Here is a 24,903-nt window from a genome sequence, read left to right as displayed (position 1 = left end):
TTTGAAGCTAAAAAAATTGGGATACTTGGTGAAGGGAGTGAGTTCTAGCAGAGGGCAGTGAATTCCAGTAGACATCATCATCTGACTTTACTCATTTTATATACTCTCTGGTGGTGCACTTATCTGAATGACCTGAATTTGAACATTTTCTGATTCTTGGGAGTTTGTACTGTAAGTAAAAATTAACCCTCCTGAGGTATGAGCAGAAATCCAAGTTAAGTACACACTTGGGGCTTACCACGAGCAGTAACTGAATATTTCCAGGTTCTTTAACCCATGAGCTAAAAGCCTGTGGTAAGTGCTGCTGCTAATTAAATTCCCCCATTAAATTCTGGTAGTTCAGCAAAACCACTGAACACCCAGATCAGTGATAGGTGTGGCCACTGATACAGATACAAATGGCACTGATTCAGATATTTAAATTCAATGCTGAAAAACCAGATATTGTAGTACAATACAATTACAGTCTGATAAGTTTATACAGTAGGCGTGGCCTAGCCTGCAAGCTGAGAGGAAGCCTTTTTTATGAGCTCCTGCTGGCCCCGCTCATAAAACTTATATAAAACCTATTTCAAAGGCCCCAAGCACCTCTGTACTGGACCACCTGCTCCCCTGATCACTAAACACCAGAGGGGCTTGGTTGCGGAGCCGGGGAGCCCTTATCAGGGCTTCTGCAGGTTGCGGCCTTCCCCTCCTCAAGAAGCCGGGGCCTCGATTTGGGAGTGGAGCCGTCGGTCCGCTGGACCTGGTGCGGCGATTCTGCGGACCCCCTCTCCCACCTGAGCGGCCCTCCCTGACACCCAAGAGCCCACCCATCAAGCACTGACCCTCACAGGAGACCGGCGACCGGACAATCTGCAGGAGGTGAGAGCCGGGACGAGTGTGACTGGCGGCCGGCGGCCATCTTGTGGTTGGCGCCGCCCGGACTCTGAGTCCTGCTTTGACGATCCCCGGCCTCTCCGGGCGCCTGCCCTCCGACCCCCACCTCACCCATCCTTACAAGACAGATCTCCCCCCTTCACTGGCGGGGATTAACGACCCGGGGACCTCCGGAGGATCCGTATCTTACTTACAGGCGGCGGCCATCTTGTGACTGGCAACACTCTCTCCTCACTCCATAGCTAGAAATGGCTGTAACTCTAGCTCCCTCTTGTGGCGACTTTTAGATTAGACAACTCACAGCCACTATAAATATATTTCTATACTTCTGCCTATTCTCACACCTGCTCCACCCATAAACCCATGCCGGCTTCTACACCTGTGTGACATTTCTCCTCGCCCATGTGCGCTGTTCACGGACTGATGCCTACCGGTCCTGAGCTATTACTCGTTGGGATGTAACCTGTTATACTTCCCCTATTTTTTCCTCTCCATGTGACCTCATTATAGCCTGCTCCTTGCGTGAGGCGACTCCTACTGTATAAATCGGTCCTCCGTTGCCCGCTTTTTTTTATGGAAAAATTTCTCATACCCACCCCGATGTCAATTGCTGACCCCGCCTCTACAACCCGAGGCGATACTGTGTGGAGACACTCGTCTGATTCAGACTGCTCTGTCACCCGTTCCAGGTCCTTACAAAAACGCAAGTCTGCTCCGGCCAGTAAGCCTCCCAAAATGAAACCTGCGGATATTGCGGCGGTGCTGGGCCCTCTGCTAGATGAAAAGCTGGCGGGCATTAGAGAAGCTATTGACTCCACTTTATCCAAATTAACTCAACACTCTGGCCGCTTAGATGACGTCGAACAGAGGGTGTCTACCCTGGAGGATGATTTGCATGCAGCACAACTCACCATTAATTCACAGCAAAGTGACATTTCGGATCTGACCCAGAAGCTAGATGATTTGGAGAATCGCGGACGCAGAAGTAATCTCCGGGTGGTGGGCATCCCCGAATCGGTCAAAGGCCATGAGTTACTTGACCTTCTTTCTAATTGGATACCGCAACAACTGGCCATGGATCTCAAAGGTGCCCCTCTGGCTATTGAGCGGGCACATAGAATCGGCCCTGAACGTAAAACAAACTCTGGTCGCCCTCGCCCGGTGATCATGAAAATCCTTAATTATGCCGACAAAGCTCGACTCCTAGACCACTACCGGAAGACGGATAGCTTAACCTACAACGGAGACCGGCTCTTGATATTTCAGGACTTTTCCACCATTGTCGCTGCTAAACGCAAGGAGTTTGCCCCGTTGTGCAAGCAACTGTTTAACGCCAAAATTAAATTCTCTCTCCTGTACCCGGCCCGGCTGCGGGTCTTCGAGGACGGCAAGCCGTTGTTCTTCGATGACATAACACTCGCCAAGGCCCACTTCTCGAGTTTACCCACTTGACTGTTGCACTGTTATTATTGCTTGCATACATGTTTTTCTCTTTTTTTTTCTCCATCTGTAGGTCACGTGGAGAGGAATAATTGCGCAGCTCTGTGTATACAATGAGCTGTAAATTTTCTTGTTTTTCTTGTTTGTTTTTTATGTTACTGTTTAATATTGTTGGTTGCACCTGCCGAACCTGCCGACCCCGATCCTCCATGGGTCAACCCCTTCCCGCTCGCTGGGACGGGCAGGGGCCCTACTTTACCTCTAGTATACTTTTTCTTGCATTCCCATCCATCGGTATAGGCTGATATAGCTGACCCTGCTCCTACTCCCCCCGCCGCCGCGGAAGATACCCCACTCCTTGCCTTCAATATAGTATCATGGAATGTGGAGGGCCTTAACGCTCCAGTGAAGCGCAAGAAGGTACTCTCCCACCTCCACCGTTTGACCCCTCACATCACCTTCCTACAGGAAACACACTGGCTGGACGATCCCCGTAACACTCTACGTGCCCCCTGGATCGGAGATTGTATCTCGGCCCCTTATTCTAATAAGACCAGGGGAGTTGCCATCCTTTTTCACAAGTCCCTACAATATTCGATACGCAGAAGGTTTCTTGATCCTAATGGGAGATTTATTTTGCTAGATGTGACTATTGATAATGTCTTGTATACTCTCCTTAATCTATATGCCCCAAATGTCTCTCAACAGGATTTTTTTGCAGTTGTCCTACAGAAACTTTCCTCTTGGGGGAGCTCTAATCTAATCCTGGGAGGAGATTTCAACACGGTCATCGATCCGTCCATGGACAGGTCTGGGGTGAGTACTTCATCCTCCAAATCCGGCTGTGATCTTCTTTCCTCCCTCTGTTCACAACTTGCTCTCTCCGACCCTTGGCGTATCCATCACCCTCTTCTTCGTGATTACTCTTTCTACTCTCACCCTCACTCTACGCACTCCCGTATTGATTATATTTTCTTATCCCGACACCTCTTCCCTAAAGTCACTCACACATCGATTAAAAATATTATTATCTCAGACCATGCCCCTATTATGATTTCTCTTAAGCTCGCGCTGCCCCAATGTTTTTCCAAATGCTGGCGATTCCCTGCTTATCTTACTCACTCTGAGGATTTTCTCCTACACCTTAGACACACTTGGCACACCTACGTTGCTGATAATTTGGCCCAGGCGGAGGATGTCTCACTGTTCTGGAGCGCCTCTAAAGCTGTTATCCGGGGCCACATTGTCTCATACGTAAATTCTAAACGCAAAACATTTAACTCCCGCCTCCATGAACTGAGCTCCCTTCTCACCTCAACTTATAGAACGTATAAGCGTTCCGACACTCCCGCACATAAAGAGGCATACCTGACTGCTAAACAAGTATATGATACCTTCCTAACAGAGCAGGCCCAGACACGATATGATTACCAGCGGAACAAATTTTTTAGATGGGGTAATAAATCGGGCAGACTCTTGGCAAACCTCGCTCGGGGACCCCGCACGCGCACATGGGTTGAGGTGGTTAAATCTTCAGACACTATTATATCAGATCCGACAGCCATTTGCGCCGAATTTATGCAGTTTTACAAATCCCTATATACAGCAGAGTCAGATAACGTGGAGACAGGTGAATCCTTTTTACATGACGCTCAGCTTCCTGTCCTCTCTCGAGAGGACAGGGACCTTCTCGAGATGTCTATAACTGAGGAAGAGATACTCACAACTATCAAATCTTTACCAAACGGCAAGAGCCCAGGCCCTGATGGCTTTGGGGCTGAATACTATAAATTACTTAATGCTGAACTCACACCCACTCTAGCCAAATTATATAATCATATATTTACCTCCGGAACTATACCCTTATACTTCAATGAGGCACGGATAATTGTAATACCCAAGCCGGGTAAAGATCCCTCCCTCGTGGGTTCCTATCGCCCTATCTCACTTCTTAACCAAGACTTCAAATTGCTTACCAAACTAATGGCCAACCGTCTACAGTCTTGTCTGCCTCATCTCATTTCCCCGGCCCAGTTAGGCTTTATTAAAGGCAGACAATCTGTACAAGGTATTAGATCGGCGATAGCTGCTATTTCCCATACCCGCCTTCATAATTTGGAAGACAATATTCTTATTAATCTAGACGCCGAAAAGGCCTTCGATAAAATCGCTTGGCCACACCTTTTTAGAGTGCTCTCCCATCAGCAATTTGGCACTAATTTCTGTAGTCTAATGCGGACCCTCTGCACTGCTCCGATGGCCCAGGTGGTAGTTAATAATGTGGCCTCCCCTTCCTTTTCTCTTGAGAGAGGCACCAGACAAGGATGCCCTCTCTCCCCTTTGCTTTTTAATTTGGCCTTGGAACCTTTTATTCGTTATATCCAACTGCTACCTGGGTTTAGAGGCATTGTTGTTGGGGATCGCGAACTCAAAGTTATAGCCTTCGCAGATGACCTACTTATATGTACCTCTGACCCTAAACGCTCCCTTCCTGTATTGGTAGAGGCAATTGACAGATTTTCGTCCTTTGCTGGCTTCTCCATTAACTTTGCCAAGTCTGAAGCCCTGGCCATATTTGGCCAGGCGAGACTGGGTTGGATTAGACCCTTCCCGTTTAGATGGGCCCCCTCGCATATCACCTTTTTAGGAGTGGCTCTACCACAACATCTCTCCACCCTCTATGCACGTAATATAACCCCGATCATACATAAAATACAGACTGAACTTAGCCTATGGCAAAACCTTCCCCTTAATATGTTAGGGAGATGCAACCTGTTTAAAATGGCAAGCTTCCCGAAACTCCTGTATATTCTCCAAATGACTCCCATTCTTCTCACTAACTCCGACTTTTCTTTACTTAATACCTTGCTTTCCAAGTTTATATGGAACCGTAAGCGCCCCAGGATAAGTCTAAAAAAAATGTCGCAATCGGTGCGCCAAGGGGGTGTAAACCTACCAAACATTAAACAATACAATCTAGCGTGCTTACTACGTTTCGCTATGGATTGGCTCAGTGGCAACGATGTATTCACAGATACCATGTTAGAATCTCAGCTTTGTGCTCCTCTCTCTCTTGCTTACCTCCTACATGCCCGGCCCTCTCAAATAAAATCTCCCCAATTTGATAACCCGTTGTTGTCTTCCACTATTAAGGCGTGGAAAATGGCTAGGAAAGCTCTTGGTCTCAAATATTATTACTCAGTATCTCTACCTTTGCTTGGAAACCTGGAGTTCCAAAATGGTACTGCCTCTTTGCCTTTTAGTGCTTGGTGCTCCTCTGGTTTAAAGACTCTACGTAATCTGATGACACCTACTCACACTCCTTTGCCATTCCAGGAGGCTATTGAGAAATATGCAATTTCACCCCTGCATGGATTTCACTACTCCCAGGCTATACATTATCTTACATCCGTTCTCCCTCACCTCACGGGAAAAGACTTTGTTAACCCCTTAGACTCCCTTTTACGCTCCAACACATACTCCATATCTTCTATCTATGCGCGCATCCGCACTGAACTGGACCCCCACACTGATTTCCCTGATCTGGCTAAATGGATCTCCCAAGTTCCTACATTCACAGTAGACACCCTATTAGATACTTTTGTTATGACCCTTAAACTAATACCGGCTAGTATATATCAGGAAATGGCCTATAAACTGCTACACAGGGCATATATTTCGCCTAAACAAGGTTTTCTAATGGGTATATCAGATAGGGCCGGATGTAATAAATGCTCAACGGTAGAAGCTGACCTTTTCCATTGTCTCTGGGCCTGCCCTGCCATTCAAAAATTCTGGCATACCTTACACCATTATGGCACCTCAACGCTAGGCATCCCCTTTCAATGCACTGCTCCCTGGGCCCTCTTTGGTCATCTGTCAGATCAACCTGGAATTCCACGCACTGATAAAAAATTGATAGTGTTACTTTCAGCAGTGGGGAAAAAAGCTATATTGCAACAGTGGATCCATCCTACCTCTCCTACTCTCCCTATGGCTACTTCTAGGTTACTCTTCTTATTTAATATGGACTGGCTGGAGGCCTCTATCCACAAGGAAACCCTGACTCCTGCACTCTTTAAGTGCTGGGATAAATACATTTGTACCCTCCCTCCCCACACTAAACTAGCAATACATAAATGTTTCCAATCTAACTTTTGGTACTCTCTCCGACAACTTGATAACCAAGTTTCTCTAACTGACTGAGCTTCCTATCTTCCCCTCTCCCTCTTCTTCATCCGTACTTCCCTCTCCACACACACTTCCTCTTTTCTTTTCCCTCTCTTCTTATTTCTGCTGTTTCTTCCCTGGCGGATTGGATGGACACTTCTATGGACGGATCGGTGGCCTGTGGCTCTTGGTAGGTGTTTTTGCTTATTTTTGTTCTAACGTTTTTTTTTTGTGATGTTCCTTTTTACCTCTTCTTTTTCTTAATTTGAACTGCTGGAATTGAGTGTCAGTTTTTAGTCAGTCATATCCAGTCCCATTCTCAATATATTATAGCCTGACCGCCGCTCTTCTGGTGGTTTACAATTTGTTCTTGTTGATTGTTTTGGAAAATTGAAAAATTTCCTCCACCTACTCATATATGCTGTATACTTTTACCTTTCTTATCTGCTTACTTTAATGTCGATATGTCTGATATGTATGCGGTTTTTGCTCCCCCTTATTTCTGTACCATGTTTTGGAGGTATTTAATAAACATATTTGGAAAAAAAAAGTTTATACAGTATACTGTATAAAGAAAGGATAAGTACAACTCCAAATGGAGTTTCTTGGATTTAATGAAAAGACACCTTAATATATTGAGGCAGATGTACAAAGCCTTGGAGAGTGATAAAGTGGAGATAGATAAACTACCAACTAATCAGTCCCTTTTTTTCAAACATGACAGCTAGGAGCTGGTTGGCTGATACTTTATCTCTCTCCAAGGCTTTAGTACATAGACCCCTCATAATGTTTACACATACTGTAGTATACCAGTGGATATAGCAATAGCGATATATCTCACTCGTCTTACCGATTCACTATCTGATACAGATGGTAGACGACCTTTGAGTTTGCGGTGCCCACTGAATTCAGAAGATTGACTACAATGGCTGGTAACAGTGGAGCGCCGAGATGATGCAAAACTGCTGAAGGACCTGGAATCTTTGCGTTTCACTCTGAGTACTGACCCCAGGCAAGGAATGTACTTTGCAATTGCCATCCTAGAACACAATAATTATTATTAGTCAAATCTTGGAAATCACTGAAACTAACAAAATGTACACATATTTTTTCATAATTTAAGTAAATGTGCGCGAGAATATATATATATATATATATATATATATATATATATATATATATAGTCCAAACATAGGCACTCTCCAAACTTTAGCAAGCTTTTTAAGGTATTTTTAATCCAATACTCACAACACAGAGATGCAAGGCTTTTTTAATTGCATGGCAGTGAAATAGCAGCGACGTTTCGGTCCCTCCGGACCTTTATCAAGCTTTCCATCATAATATGCCCATAAGAGATCCACATCAGCAGAGTTAGTTACAGCGGAAGTATCATACCCCATTACTGCCTGCCTTTTAAGTGCTCAAAATGCCGCCAAAACATGCTGAATCCCGGCGTGCGTTCCAACCATCAAGTGGAACGCACCCGGACCTAATTCCGGTTCCGGTCACGTGACTTTGCGGTTCAGCACCCGGCGTGACACGCACACCAAGGCCGGACACACACACACACATTACGCACCGCACGAACACCACTCCCACAGCTCACATGTGCATATATCCCCAGCCGCAATGCATAGCACAACTAGGCACATAACGTACCAGCACATCAGTGCAGCTAAATAAACAAATCAACAGCGCCATCCATGGCACAAAAAGGTATAGCAAGCGACAGTACACCTGTATAGGCATTTAAGAGCAACCAAGAGGTAGCCAGCAAAGCTCAATGTTAAATATCCAAAAGACATTAATAATACATAGACAACAAGACATACGCACATATAATTAAAAATATATACTGTTAAATATATACTAAGTGGTGGAGCCCATAGAGTGTAACATAATGGTAAATAGCCATTATAAAAAATTGAAATTTTTTTTATGTATAATATTTCTATAGAGATGCCAAATTAGCTAAATCAAGAAATTCTTCAGATTAATTTGCTCATTCAAGCCCCTAGGGGCAATTGTGTCCAACCGGAATATCCATTCAGATTCACGTTTGTGCAATTCAAGGATCCTATACAAAAAGTAGACACTAAAATGTGTCCTAGGCGCTTATCAGGTGACTAAACCATAAATGATATATACAATACGTTCCTTTAAAAGAAGGATGATCTCGGAGTTGATTCACACAACAGGGAAGAATCGTAATTTCATCCAATTACAACATTTCGTAGTTATCCGTACATGTAAAGAAATAATAATAACATGCAATGTGTAATATTGTTTATAGTTCGATGTTCACACAAAATATAGACAAGTGGTATATTTTGTGAATAAATGGGGGAATTAATATATTTTGGATGCACTGCAATATATGAGCTGTGAGAGTCACCGGTTAAAGAATACTTTTACGGGCACATCACCACCCAATTTCTTTGGTGTGAGTGGGGTACGCAAGATATTAGTTATCCACTACTATTCACCAAAGTTGTAAGTCCCGCCCCAACTTGGGGTCAGAAGCAACAATTCTCCAGTTCCTCCTAAAGGCTCGTTTAACACAACCCGCTCTGTCATCATATTTACTGCAATATATCATTCGACTTTTCAGTCTGGCATCCGATGACCCAGAGGGGTGAATGATTTTATCACGTGCCTTTTTAAGACATTCTTCAATCATCTTATGGGCATAGCCACGCTCTTTAAAGCGTACTTTCATCTCATTAATCTGTTGCTCCGCAAGTGCCTCATCCGTGTTAATCCGAAGTATCCTCATAAATTGTGATATAGGTAAGCTTGCCTTCAAACTAGGTGCATGGTGGCTCGTGGCATAGAGCAAACTGTTTCTGTCAGTTTCTTTCCGAAAAAGCGTAGTGCACAACCCACCGTTATCTTTATAGACCGTGACATCAAGAAAATAAAATTTTAACATCCTCTTTCCTGGCCGAAAATTTTACTGGCGTCTCTAGGTTATTTAAGGTGGTCACCATCTGCCAAAACTCAGCCACTCCCCCAGACCAAAGCAAAAAAATATCATCGATAAATCTGTAATAACATTTAATAAAGTCACTGAATACAGGTAATATATATGTAGTTTCAAAATTATGCATATAGATATTAGCATAAGCTGGTGCCAGGTTCGACCCTATCGCGGTCCCTGACACCTGCTTATAATATCTACCCGCATATAAAAAGTGATTTTCCTTCAAAACCAATCCCAGTAGGTCTAGAATAAACTCCACTGGGGGACCCTGGTGGTCAAAGGCCACAAGTGCCTCCCGTACCGCCCTCATACCTATATAATAAAAGGCTAAGCAGCTTCTCACCTCTGTTATGTGCGTAGGCAGCCACTAGAAGCCACCATGTGGACCAAATGAAGTGAAAGTGATCGTGTAGAGAGATGTTACAGTCTGTTGCTAATTAATTCTAAATATTGATCTGACTGTTTCTCACTTGCTAAAAATGGTGCAAGGATGCTGGGGAGAGAGAAAGAGAGTGGGGGTAGGTTTTTGGTCGGGCAGTTGCCATTTATAATGACCTTTCATATTCAAAAAAGACTGGATTTTCTATCATTTCATTTGATTTCCACTTACATTTAAATTAATCTTAATCTCTCTTTCTCTGTCCCTCTCTATATATACAGATGGAGCGGTGCTCATCAGAGGCAGCTCCATCGGCGTGCGCTCCCGGCGTGACTAGGCGATCCATCCACCTAGCTTCACCGGGAGTGCACAGAGACGCTCTCCCATTCACTAGAATGGGAGAGCGTCTCCACACGGGGCGCGCATCCATGACAGAGACGCACTCCATTCTAGTGAATGGGGTGTGTCTCCATCACGGGCACGCGCGCCCACCCAGGCGGAGACGCTCCATCTGTATAGGGCTAATGATGCTCCTCACCTCTGTGGTACCGCAGTCGGCCACTGGAAGGTGCCCAATGGAGTTCCGTTTGGGACAAGGACACACACACCCCTTATGTACACTGCACCCCTCACCATATACAACAGCATCACTCACATATATCCCCGCCTCACTGACAGCAGCACATCCCTGCCTCACTGACAGCAGCCCATACCCGCCTCAATGACAGCAGCACATACCCACCTCACTGACAGCAGCACATCCCTGCCTCACTCACAGCAGCACAACCCTGTCTCACTCACAGCAGCACATCCCCGCCTCAATGACTGCAGCACATCCCCACCTCACTGACAGCAGCACATCCCCCCCTCACTGACAGCATCACATCCCCGCCTCACTAACAGCAGCACATCACCACCTCACTGACAGCAGCACATCACCGACTCAATGACAGCAGCACATCCCTGCCTCACTGACAGCAGCACATCCCTGCTTCACTCACAGCAGCACATCCCTGTCTCACTCACAGCAGCACATCCCCACCTCAATGACTGCAGCACACCCCCACCTCACTGACAGCATCACATCCCCACCTCACTAACAGCAACACATCACCACCTCACTGACAGCAGCACATCACCGACTCAATGACAGCAGCACATCCCTGCCTCACTGACAGCAGCACAGTACTGCCTCACTGACAGCAGCACAGTACTGCCTCACTGACAGCAGCACATTACCACCTCACTGACAGCACTACATCCCTGCCTCACTGACAGCAGCACAGCCCTGCCTCACTGACAGCACTACATCCCTGCCTCACTGACAGCACTACATCCCTGCCTCACTGACAGCAGCACATCACTGCCTTGCTGACAGCACTACTTCCCTGCCTCACTGTCAGCAGCACATCCCAACTATTTTTTTGGGCTACACTGTAATCCAATTATATGTTTATTCATTAAAAATATTACAAAATAAACAGCCTATCCTGAACTATTTTTTCCACCTATTCTGTCTCAGTTACACCCTATTTTGTCACAACAGGGGCCAATTTATAATATATATATATATATATATATATATATATTATATATATATATATATACCAGATATCCGAGACCAAAGAGATCTCAAAAGAGGGCACTCACCAGTCCAATAAATTAAAAGGCTTTTATTAGTTCATCGCAGTCATCAATAAATAGTCGACGTTTCGACCTATAAGGTCTTTTTCAAGACAGTCACCGCAGACATCCAGTCAGCATACCAGCTAACAGCATGCTGGTATATGTGAAACTCTCCTTGGGGTTTTTTGAGGAGCACCCCTATATATGGATTTTTCTGATGTGAGTGCGGACTTTCAAAGAAATTATATATATATATATATATATATATATGTATACTACTATTGGATGTGCGGTTGCAGTCTGATATACGTGTAAAACTGCTAAATTGGAATAGCCAAAACTGTAGCCTCATTTAAAATGTACAGGGGCATGCCCTGTTAGTTTTTGTCCTTGTCCTGTTATTTTCTGTATGAAAACCATATTATTTCTTGTCCTGCATTTTGATTAATTCTTAATATTGGACTTATTTATTGATTTTATTATTGATTTATTAACAATTATTTTATATAGGCAAACACATATTCTGCAGCGCTTTATAGAAAATATGTGGCCATTCACATCAGTCCCTGCCCCAGTGAAGCTTACAATCTATATTCCCTACCACATGCACACTAGGTTTATTTTTTGACAAGAGCCAATGAACCCTCCAGTATATTTTTGGATTGTGGAAGGAAACAGGAGCTCCTGAAGGAAACCTATTCAGGCACGGGTAGCTATGGCCTACAACTAATGTATACTATTCGTATTTTCTGTATTAACATGCAGAGCAGCTGTCTCTTCACTGACGCAATAATGAATTGATCCGGTAGTTTAATATCCGCTGACGCAATTCACGGCCAGACAAATACATAATTAATTAGCGACCCAGTGATGAATAGAAGAGTGTCTGCATAATAATATTTATACTTGGTGTACAATTAGAATACCTGTTTAATATCTTTGTGAATTGGACATGTCACTTTGGTCCTAATTCATGTTTGTAAGGAATTGTACAGCAGCAAGGAAGCGGCAATTCCCTGTACTTAAATACAAATGCAGCCAGAGGCATCTGTAGGCGATAGACACCTCCTGTTAGCATTTGCGAGATCCGAGTGTTGCGTCTGAGGACATAGCCTCGGATCACCATCACGAGCATCAGTCTCGATTCACAATGTTTTTGGGCACTGGTCAGCCTGCATAAGCTGAAGCCTACTTAGGCTACCCAGTGGATCTAAACACCCGGATGTTGTCCAATGACACAGACCCTGGACACGCCAAGCTTTCAAAATGGGTCGGCACTCTCCCATTTTGTAGAACGGTAACAGATGCCACCCCCACTCCGTCCCCCAAACACTACAGCATGTCAATCATGCTACAGCTGACAGGCAGCTGTGAGCAATATCGCAAGACACGTTCTGTACATCAGGTTTACGTACACCATACAACATACACATAGGTTTATGTACAAATCTGAATTAGGCCCTTTGTCTCAATGTGTCTAATCATGCTAATATAAGTAGATTGTAATCTATGTTGGCCAGGTAAACAGAGCTTAAACAGTGATTCCCCCCCCCCACATTTTCTAGCTCTTGCCATCCAAGCAGAACCACCCCAGCAGTGCAGGGGGGGCTGGCCAGGACATATGAACATACTGTACATGTGTTGTTGTATGTAACATATGTCCTGGCTTCCTTCCCCGGGGATCCGCCGCAGCATGGAACACAGTGCTCAGGTTGTCAGTCATAATTTAGCCCACCCCCAGACTCCCATTGGCTGGTTTCACAGGAGTCCCGGAGCAAGCTAAATGGTGACTAATAGCCTGTCACACGCTAAGTAATTGGGTCAACAGACAGAATGACACAGTTTTCAGCAAATTGCATCATCTTAGCCTTGCCCTCACTGTGTGATGCTGCAGTTCATGGCACTGCACCAATGTTTGTAGGATGGGATGAACCACATCAGTAGTGACCCCATGCATCTCCTCTTTGGGGACATTATTGGAGGGCATGTAAAAAAGGAGACAAGTATATAGACATACACTTTGGTATTTGGTTACCTACAGTAGGTTCGAGAAATCTAAAACCCCTTTAAGACCTACTGTAAGCCTAAACCTGTGTCTTTGCCCGTGAACGTGCATCCAGCCGGGTCAGCTTTTGTCTGAAAGGGACTACCTGGGCTGAGAGTCCCGGGTCCATGAACCTGCTTGCTAATAGGGTTTTTCCCAGAGTGTGCAACGTGGGTAGATGACCAGGTATAGGTCTCAAAGGTGTGACGGGGTCTTGATGACCCAGGTAATGCCTAAAAGAAATGATTGGGCGGGGACAGTAGTACTTGGAGAAGAAATCATCTCTCACTACTGCTCATAAGCTGTCTGCTGACTGCAAATGTACTAGCAGATCCTACTCACAGAAGTTTCTGCGGTGGATAGCCCATGGGCCACTATGGCTAACACTATCTGAAGATGGAGTTAACTGCTGGGGCCAAGCTACGCATTTCGAAACTTGTCAAATTTGGCATTTTATCAGCTATTATAAAAACCTATGGGGACTTTCTTAGTCAAAAACAGGGAATTGCAGCAGAAAGCTTATACATACATACATACATACATACATACATACATACATACATACATACAGAGGATTCTTAATATATGCATGTAACCCACAAAAAATTGCTATTTTCAGAGGATATCCCACAAATGTTTTTTGATAAATCTGCCCCTTAGGCTGAATGAGGGAAGCAACTGTTAAATGTATGCAGAAGCACCAAGAAAATAACTATTTTCTTTATACATATGTTTGATAGTGACTCTTTCACATTCTCTATTGTCTTCCATGCTTTCAGCACACAAAGCTGTTCAATAATAGACATAGAAACTTAAAGCCAGAAAGGCCTGTACTGCTGATCTCACCACAGTAACTTTCATTTAGGATGCAGCTTATTTTTATTTCCAAAAAAAGCTTACTTCTACATCACACGATAACATCTTTATAATCCTAGGTAAAAAATAGAATGAGATTATAAGAGCATGATAGCTTGTGCTTCATATCTTATTCTGTTAGACATGAGCAATTGTCTTCTGGGTAGAATGCCAAGAGAGATTTTCAGAATTATGGGCAGAGATTAAGACAGATGCCTCACATGCACCACACTGCCCAAAATTGGAGGAATGAATCCCCTTTGGACTAGAGATAACATTTACTTTAACAGTAAAGAATAACAAGAATTCCTATCAATTAGTTGTTGTATGTATATATCTAATGATCCCTGTGTTAACACTAACATCTTATGTAAAATTTGCATTATGGCTAGTCACAGTATATGCACGGGTCCAGGGATCAAGGGGCCTCAAAACACATACAATACACCCCCAAACAAGCTCTGATCATGCACAGGCTCCATATTCCTGAAGAAATTGGTGGAAACATGACAGAAACGCAGAAGATAGCAAGAGTCTTTGCTACCTTCATTCGGCATATACACCAGTGCCATTTTTCTGGTGGGGAATAGAGTCCACACAAACATTTGAACAAGGGCTTCATCATTTATTCAAATGTCACTGGATATGCCTGTTATTACACAGAAATACCATACATACCAGGACGCACATACCTCACAACATTTAACTGACCAAAGGATGACACATAACATTGTGTAGCTAGTTGCTCCTTTGTACTTACTGTACATACCTCCTGGCAAAGCTCCAGTTCCAAATTGGGACACAGATTGTCACCTCAGAGTGACATGTACACAACAAGGGAGCATGTCCATTGCTTCTGAAGTGCGCGGCTGCCTATAATCTTCCCCGGGTATCTGGATGATAGATCTACGGTGTATTGGTCGACACCATATGGTCAACAGGTACAAAAGGTCAACAGATGAAATGTCAACAGTGCTTAAGGTCAAGAGGTACGAAAGGTCGACATGGCAATGGTCGACACACAAATGGTCAACACATTTTTTTTATGTTTTTCACATGTTTCTCAATATCTGCTTGACTTACTATCCACATGGACATCTATTGGGAATAGTAACCTGTGGTGAGCGAAGCAGGGCGAGCGAGCCACTATTCCTGAAGCGTGACGAGCAAAGTGTGCCTGTGAGGGTATATGTTTGTACTGATGGTGTTCACATAACATGAAATAGACAAGATTAACCCCAAAACTTTTGACCCTGTTGACCTTTTGGGCCTGTCAACCTTTTCCACTGTCGACCTTTCATCAGTCAAACTTTTGGACCTGTCAACCTTTCATCAGTCGACTTTTTGCACCTTTCGACCTAATGCACGATGAACATTTGGTTCGACTTATTGACTGCTGACCTTAACATTGTCGATCCATTGAACCACACCCATCTTTCTCACTTTCCCTAAAATAATTTTGAATTGCTACGTGCACCAGATAAGAAGCTGCCATCTACTACCAGGACCGCCATCAAGGGCTACAGCCAGTACTAACGTACCGGCATGGGCTCAGAGGTGGGCCTGATGTGTGAAAAGAAAACAATCCCTACTCCATTACACCATGAACATTCTAGACAAAAGACATGATTCATATTGTTTACATCATATTCTAACCCTAGCTTCTGCATGTCACAAAGAAATCAATGAGCCTAATTCAGACCTGATCGCTACTCTACGAATTTGCAGAGGTTTGTGATTGGATAGTTGCCGCCCAGACAGAGTGAATACCCGCCCCGTGCAAATCTGCGTACGCCTTGAGAAAATCTCTGCGAACGCCAGTCAGCTGCAAATCCATTTGCAACTCACTCACCGTCTAATGATTTTTCCTGTCTGAGCAGTCTGTGAGTAGCTCAGGACTTACTCCTACAGTGCAATATAACCAGGCTGATCGTGGCTAGAGCTGACGTCACACACCCTCCCTAAAAACGCTTGGGAATGCCTGCGTTTTTACTGACATTCCCAGAAAATGTCCAGTTACCACCCCCAAACGCCGGCATCCTGTCAATCAACTTGCGCACGCCTAGCAATCAAAAAGACGCTTGATTTTTCCATAGTTTGCCCTCGCACGTACGCACTACAATCCAATGGCATGCGCAGTTGATCGATAATCACCTGCCTTGTGAATTCACACAACAGCAATCAGGTCTGAATTGTCCCCAATATTCATTAAACCAGGCAAAGTTTTTGCAATGTATAACTATTTTGGTGTGTCCATTGTAATCTCTTGCTGCTGTGTTAAGCTGACAGGAGTAGAAGCCGATATGGTCTGCTGCTAATGTACTGTAGTCCATCCACTTCAAGGTTCTACAATGTGCATGTTCAGAAATGCTCATCTGCATTCTGCTGTTGTAATGCGTGGTTATTTAGTTACTGGCACCTGTCTGGCCTTTCCTCTTTGATTTCTCTCAATAACCAGGCATTTTTCCCCACAGAACTGTCACTGACTGGATGTTTTTTTGTGCTATGCACCATTCTCTCTATAGACTGTACAATACATGGAAATCCCAGGAGATCAGCAGTTTCTGAGCTACTCAAACCATCCTATCTGGCACCAACAACAGCTGACAATGTAAGCATGCTTTTCTGTATTGTGTTGTTGCACATGATTGGCTAATTAGATATTTGCAGCTATATAGACTGTACCTAGTAGTAGCCGCTGAGTGTATGTTAGTTAATGCTACTAATAGCTCTGTTATGAGACTTAATATTTTTATTATAATGTGCTGACATTCCATAGCACTATACAGAAGATACAGAGGCTAAGTACTAAGCCATGCAGAGTGATAAAGTGGAGAGAGATAAAGTACCAGCCAATCAGCTCCTAATTTCTCAAACACAGCCTGTAACATGACAGTTACTTGATTGCTTGGTACTTTACCTCCCTCCACTTTATCACTCTCCAAAGCTTAGTACATCTCAAGTGAAACTGGTATATGACATAAACAGAGATAAGGTTTGAGAACTTTGAAAAACAATATGCTTTGTATATAATGCCAGAGACATGCAATTGAAAATAACCACCAAAAACTACTTGTCTCTAAAATTGCTGCATAAACCCAAATTGTAGGCTCGGGCTATTGCAAACACAACTTATGAGTTTTTAAAAAAGGTGTATGGTAATATGAGAATTATTTAACTTCATAAATGGCTATCATTTTGTATGTATGTATGTATGTATGTATGTATGTATGCATGTTAGATTACATAACATCACAGATCCCTAGCCTACTCATTTTCAGATTCCCATATAAGGGGAGTGACATAGGACTTTACCATATCCATAGTAGTCTTCCAAGCATTGGGGGTCATTCCGAGTTGTTCGCTCGTTATTTTTTTCTCGCAACGGAGCGATTAGTCGCTAATGCGCATGCGCAATGTCAGCAGTGCGACTGCGCCAAGTAAATTTGCTATGCAGTTAGGTTTTTTACTCACGGCATTACGAGGTTTTTTCTTCGTTCTGGTGAGCGTAATGTGATTGACAGGAAGTGGGTGTTTCTGGGCGGAAACTGGCCGTTTTATGGGTGTGTGCGAAAAAACGCTACCGTTTCTGGGAAAAACGCGGGAGTGGCTGGAGAAATGGGGGAGTGTCTGGGCGAACGCTGGGTGTGTTTGTGACGTCAAACCAGGAACGACAAGCACTGAACTGATCGCAGATGCCGAGTAAGTCTGGAGCTACTCAGAAACTGCTAAGAAGTGTCTATTCGCAATTCTGCTAATCTTTCGTTCGCAATTTTGATAAGCTAAGATTCACTCCCAGTAGGCGGCAGCTTAGCATGTGCAAAGCTGCTAAAAGCAGCTTGCGAGCGAACAACTCGGAATGACCCCCATTGTTATTTCTCATGTTTTTGGCCCCCAACATGTCCCTTTATTTTGCCATCTTCTCAATATGCACCTTATGTACCTCTGAGCCCCTTATATCTTCTTGAATACCTCAGAGCCCCCTCATATTCCCCAGAGCTCCCTCATGCCCCTTTATATGCCAGCGCAGAATCCCCTCATGCCCCTTTATATGCTGGGCGGGTGGCAACCTCATAGTACATTATACCCTGCACTACATCACTCCACTCCATATTCTGTAATGCATCCCTGTCCCCTCTATACACAGCACTACATCCATACTCTTGCTGACACCTCTAAACCCGGCACTACATGATTAACCCTTGATGGATCAGGTGCACAGCGGAGACACTTATCATTATCATACATGTATATAGTCTTTGTAAATGGTAACTCAGCCCTACCAGCCAGAAAACCACAGGTTTCAAAATAATATGGTATACAGTATATGGTATCATGTAAAGAATGGAGACAAGAGTGTTTCATGGAAGTACTGAACTGCAACCCCATCAGCTGGGTGTGGTACAAAATATCAACATTCAGAATGTCTAAGTAAGTAAATATTAACGATCATTATGTGGGGGTATCTCTGTAGAACCATTAAAATGCAATCAAATTATCTCTTTAATAAAGCTGCTGCCTCATAGAAAATTTGAACACCCAATGTTTGATGTTCTTCATCCAGTTTTCCTGCTGTTGACATTAAAAGAATACTATCTAAATACTTTGGGCACCACACGACAGGCATGGTATAAAAGCAGCATTGTGATTGGTTATAGTGGGAGGTACTGTAATTACATATGTATGTGTCCAGCTCAGGTGTTAGGAGATTTGCCATATTCTCCAACACTTCTGATAGTTACACACCACTAACACAGTAAGGAGTCCAGTATATAGTACACACAATATGTTTGCTACATATAATACATACCTATATTTAGGATGAGTGATGGCGTAGATAATGGGATTGTGAATGGCAGACGCCTTTGCAATTACAGCAGGTACAGAGTTCATGTACGGTGTTAAGATGTTTGCATACCTGTGGGATAATACATGAAAATCAGAAAACATCATTAAGAGGTTAATGTAAGTTCTTAAAGCTTGTTAACCCTATTTTATATCTAAATAATGATAGCAGATTTATCTGTAGACACACCTGTATTTTGGAAGTTTTATAAGGCATACTGTACCCCAGGCTATCTCTGTCAGAGGGCCCCCTGGCTGGAGCACACTGACATCACTAGCTATCCCTCTTGTGCAGCAGCAGAACCAAGCTGTCAGAATTTGAGCAGGACAGTATGCATTGCATTGCAGACAGAGACACAGTAGTTTAAAGTTTCATGAGATACCGACAGAGTTTACCGACCACAGAAGTTATAGGAGGGGGAAGAGACCTGTAAGTGACCCAGGGAACCCAGCTTCTCCTCCTCCCCATCTGGGTGTCAGGGTCCCGTGTAACCTATTATCTAAGGCGGGATGTACTAAAGGGAAAATGCGGTAAATAAAAAAAACATTTTCCTATGCACTAGCCGCTGGGTTTTCGGTGCGGAGGGTAATGCCAGCTTTGGCTGGCATTACCTCCATAGAAGCTTATGGGCTTCCTTCCGCACCCATCCTGACGGATCCAATCAGATCCCCCCTCTTAACTCTGGCCGCCAGCGAGATGTCTTGTCCCAGCCGCTGCCTGCCCAACCGGGCCGGAGGAGGACGGCGGCAGCAGCATCCGAGATGTCCTGTCCCAGCCGCTGCCTGCCCGATGGGGCCTGAGGAGGAGGGCGGCAGCGCCATACAGGGACCTCCTCTCCCGGCCCCAGGCTGTGCTGACAGCAGCGGGGGAGGAGCTGCATCTCTGTGCCTCCTTCCCCCGGAGTGTAGGTAAACAGCTGGCGTCCTTCCTCCACCACCAGCCCAGCAGCATCTGGCATGCAAAGGACCCCCTATCTTAAGTGATCGAGGCCCCTCAAACATTTATTCCAACCCTGGTGAAGATGGTAATGATGACGACATCTTTCCACTGTAGAGTTCATTGACAGCACTGTTAGCTTAGCTGCTTTAAGCCAATTGGTAGCTTCTTTTGTTGGGTCCCAAACAAAACAAGTACTTCAATAGTGGCAGTCCATTTTGCTGGGGTACTTGGTTTGTTAAACTATACTTGTTCTTTTTAATTTCCAACATAAGGGTGGGTGAGATAATTCCATTTTGCACCACTTTTCATTTCTGCCACTGCTGTGTGGCAATGTTTCATAGATGTGCTATAAGCTGCTGCTATGTGTTTTACCACTGTTCTGTCGCTTAGTAACCAGCTAGCTCGCTGCAGCCTTTGGACTGACTTGGAGGAAAACAATATTGTGACCTGTGAGGTGGTCAAAATTGACTGGAAATGACTATAAATGAATGTCATTGAGGTTAAAAATATACACTATATGCCCTGTGGTTTGGTAATAATTTGCCCCATAAAGAAGTGGGGCCGTAGTATAAAATGTGATTAGTAATAGCCCAATTGATACAGCTTTAGCAGGGGGACATTCCATGTGGCCCCAAGAAGGGTATATGGGACTATTTACCGAGGCGAAGAAGAAGAAAAAGAAGAAGAAGAAAAATTATTAAATTCATTATTTTGACAGAGCTCAGTCCAGCTTTAGCAACTAGATAACAGTAATGTTGCTCTTTAGCAAGAGACACAGCTTTGATGGGTTTTCACAGCCGCATTTTTCTTACTAAATGGGGAAATCAATTAAACCTAATAAAGAGGACACATGGAAAAACTGCCCAAAGCAACTAACCAGCTTCTATCTATCATTTATACAGTATACTCTATAAAATAATCAGTAGAATCTGATTGGTTGCTATTTGACAACTTCTCCACATGTCCACTTTGATACATTTCCCCCATTCTCCTGCATGTTGCTGAGCCCTACAGAGGCTATACTCCATGGTTTTTGATCCGCTTCACCCCTTACTGCTTGGGTGTCAGTTGTTTAGTAAATGTTTTCTACTATAATAGAAATGAAGGGACAGTTGTAAAGGATTTACTTGGAGTTGAATGACTGTAATATACAATCTAGGATGCACTGCAAGCTATCATACCAGATGAGCTGACTTATACCCCTTTCATACCGCACAAATAGCCCGATATCGACCAGGTATACTGCCGGGTCAACGCAGGTCGCTGTGCAGTGTGAAAGGGGTGACCCGGTAATTCAACCCGGAAATAAAGCAGTGTTATTCCCGGGTTAAATACCAGGTCAGGTTCAGTGTGAATGGGTTGCTGTGACCCGGGATCTGTTCACTGCATAGGGAGGGGCACCGCGGACATGATCTCATCTCCCTGCACTGCCCACCACATGCAATGGCAACCTGACCTGGCATATTGCCGGGCCAGGAAGCAATGTGAATGGGTCCAATGCCTAGTCCCACCCGGGGATGACCCTTTTCCAATTCCCGGGTGGGACCCGGCATTGCGGTGTGAAAGCGGTAATAGTGGTTAGTACGTCTCCTGGTGTAAACAGTGGTTCTCCTCAACAAAATACACAGTAATAGACACAGAAACCATCAGTTAAGGCACAACTAATATTGTATCTTCTATGATTATATGATGTTTCATTTTGTTACTGAATATTTGTTTATTAATGAGAATATATACTATCTTAAATGAAGCTCTGCATCTACAAGCAGTGACTCCTACCTGTCTCTTCATTTTCTGAGTGTCTAAAAGCATATGTCTATATCTTTGTACTGTATAAAGTCAGGATCCCTGCATTGGGGATCACACAAGTAAAAATCCCGACAGCAGAACCCAGACGCTGAGAATTCTGGTGGATCCCTGAGGTGAGTATGAGGGTTTAGGCACCAGGGATAGGGTTAGGGTTAGGTTGCAGGAGTGGGGGAGGTTAGGGGTAATATACTTACCTGAAAGCCTTTGGCATTTTCGACATCAGAATTCCGACCACCAGGATTTTATATCCAACCCGTATAAATATAAAGCAAAATTTGCATGTACAGTAAGTGGTTGGAAGGTAAAGTATATGTATGCACTGAATATATGATTACAACTTCAATGTCTAGGATATCTGCTATGGTGTGAGCAGTGCCCTAGAGTCAATGTAAATGTTTTCCACCTAGCACCAGGTGTGGAAAGACGCCAAGAGGAGACTTCAGAGGAGCATGGCATTCTTATATTCCAATGCCACGAGCTGCATGGCCAGTTACAGACTTCCCCTTTGCCACCTTCTAGCTGTGGATGTAGATGGGCCACATTGACCCTGCTGAACTCAATAAAATATTTACCTTGATATTAGCCCTCTTTTATATTACTAATCAACATGTGAAGGATATAAAACGCATAATCAGAAATCATGGTACCATACACAATTAGTGGTAGTGATTTACATCTAAATTCATGGCAACATACTGTATAGTAATTTTATTCATATACCTTGCAATATAGCTGTATCATAAACATAATTGGGAGAATTACCCAGCAAAGGCCACCAGAGCTACAGTTGAATAAGGTGACCATGAAATCACATAGAGAAGGATGACGATCAGAGCAATTTTTGCCATCTTCCACTCGTTCTTCATTCTCTGATATTGCTTATGAGATTCCTTGTTGTCATTTGAGCCTATTTTCTGAACAGCCCTGTTATAAATAAAGTGGTATTTTATAAAAGTAAATGTAAATATGTCAGAACCTTACTTCAATTAATTATGCAATAGTTATTTGGGGAGATGTATCAAACATTCAAGACAGATAAAGTGTTTGCCCCAGTAAGCAATCAGCTCTAGCTATCATTTATCTAGCACAGTCTATACAGAGATACTTAGAACCTGATCAGTTACAATGGGCAACTTCTCCACTTTAGCTCTCTTGAAGGTTTTATACATATCCCCCATTTAATCTAAATTGAATAGAAATAAATTGTCCAGAGTTTCCTGCATACAGATTGTCCTTTTGGGTCAGGCTTTACTGTTGATTCATACAAACTCCACTATGAGGGGTCAGTGGTGCAGTAGTTATGTGCCCCAAGACTGGGGATATAGCAAAGCCTCACAGCAGTGTAACTCATGGCTGGGACTTTGAAGCTGTAACCCTCTTCTCTACTTTAAAATGACAGTGACCATGGTAATGGATGATATCATAGACATCATTAGTTTGTGCCTCATGGTGGTATATGTTACTTGAAGGTTTTGGGAGCCTGCCTGACTCCTGTATTGTTTATAATTATTTGCACTGAGTATTGCCCACACTTACATGTCCTATGTCATAGTAACAGTGGCACAGGGTTTTCAAAGTTTCAAAAATAGAAGAGGAACATAAAACATATATTGATGCTACTTTTTATATTCCTGACTATGGGAAAATGTAAATTGCCCAGTTGGTTATGCAGAACTAATTGGATTAGATTTGAACTACTGTATACTAGATAAGGATTGCCAATCAAACTAGAAAATGAATAAATGCCTGAACACAAGTGCGATTTCCATGCATGTGTGTAAACAAGCGGCAGAAAATTCATCATAAGACATCACATCAAGGTTGTACAATGTAGACAGGCATGAGACGTAGGACAGACGGCCCTGCAAAGGAGCGATTATAATATTGCGGGAACATTTGTAAGTTGGTGTGGAGCAATTTGGCAGAAGTCTTAGGGACAGATGTAATGACGCCTGAGATCGCTGGATGTGCGAGATGCCGGCTGATCTCGGATGTTTTTTTAAAGGGGCAATCAATTACAAGGCATGGTTTTGCCATGTAAGTGATTGCCCCTTTCAAAAAAATCTGACATCGGGGCAGAATCTCGCACCACTGGCGATTTTGGGCGTCATTACATCTGGCCAATGGGGTCCAAGGCAAAGGGCAGTGGTCAAGATTGGTATTTTGTCTACTGATACTCAGCATTTTTGAAAGTTGCAAGTCTAGGGAGTGGCTGGCGTGTGCAGCATTAAGGGCATTGCAGAATGTGGCGTTACTGGGCAAGATGCATCAAACATTGGAGAGAGATAAAGTACCAATCGGCTTCTAATTTTGATTTTTCAAACACAGCCTGTAAAATTACAGTTAGGAGCTGTTTGGCTGTACTTTATCTCTCTTCACTTTATCTCTTGCCAACGTTTGATACATCTGGTTCATAGAGAGACACAGAAGCATTAGAGCAGAATGGTTGAGAAATGAGAGTGAAGAGGAATTCTAAAAAGATCTGTCAGAGGACAGGATCAAGGCAGTCATGGTGCTTGACATTGGATGGTGAGTTTATAAGAAAGTCTAGATTTAGATATTATTGCACTCACAAGCCTTGTTAAGCATGCTGTACAAAGGGCATTATTTCCAGTTTGTGATGCTCTGTTGCATAAGATGCTACAGCAGCCTGTCCCATGTACTTGCACAGTAGTACCTGCTGCTAAAAAAAACTTTGACACAACTGCTCATCTGAAGATGTCTAGGATGAGGCCAGAAAGGAGACAAAAAGGCTTGGAGTAGGAGATGTATCAAACCTTGGAGAGATATAAATTAGAAAAGTTGCCAATAGAACCAATCAGCTTCTAATGGTCATCTGATAGATTGTGCTAGATACATGATAGCTAGAAGCTGATTAGATGCCATCAGCAACTTCTTCACTTCATCTCCCATTAATGTTTGATAGGTCTCCC

General features: G+C 43.6%; 1 protein-coding gene across 2 annotated transcripts in view; it reads right to left on the bottom strand.

Annotated features, from left to right (window-relative positions):
- OPN4 (opsin 4) overlaps positions 1-24,903 on the bottom strand; it is a 120,028-nt gene that overhangs the window by 18,536 nt on the left and 76,589 nt on the right. For both annotated transcript variants that reach the window (XM_063958822.1, XM_063958823.1), the window contains 3 exons: positions 22,733-22,894; positions 19,187-19,294; positions 7,340-7,529 (listed from right to left, as the gene is read on the bottom strand). In XM_063958822.1, coding sequence (XP_063814892.1) covers positions 7,340-7,529; positions 19,187-19,294; positions 22,733-22,894 — 460 coding nt within the window. The remainder of the gene's footprint in view (positions 1-7,339; positions 7,530-19,186; positions 19,295-22,732; positions 22,895-24,903) is intronic.

This window comes from Pseudophryne corroboree, chromosome 3 (assembly GCF_028390025.1).
Source record: "Pseudophryne corroboree isolate aPseCor3 chromosome 3, aPseCor3.hap2, whole genome shotgun sequence".
Taxonomy (NCBI): Eukaryota; Metazoa; Chordata; class Amphibia; order Anura; family Myobatrachidae; genus Pseudophryne; species Pseudophryne corroboree.
This window is presented reverse-complemented; position numbering and strand designations above follow the sequence as displayed.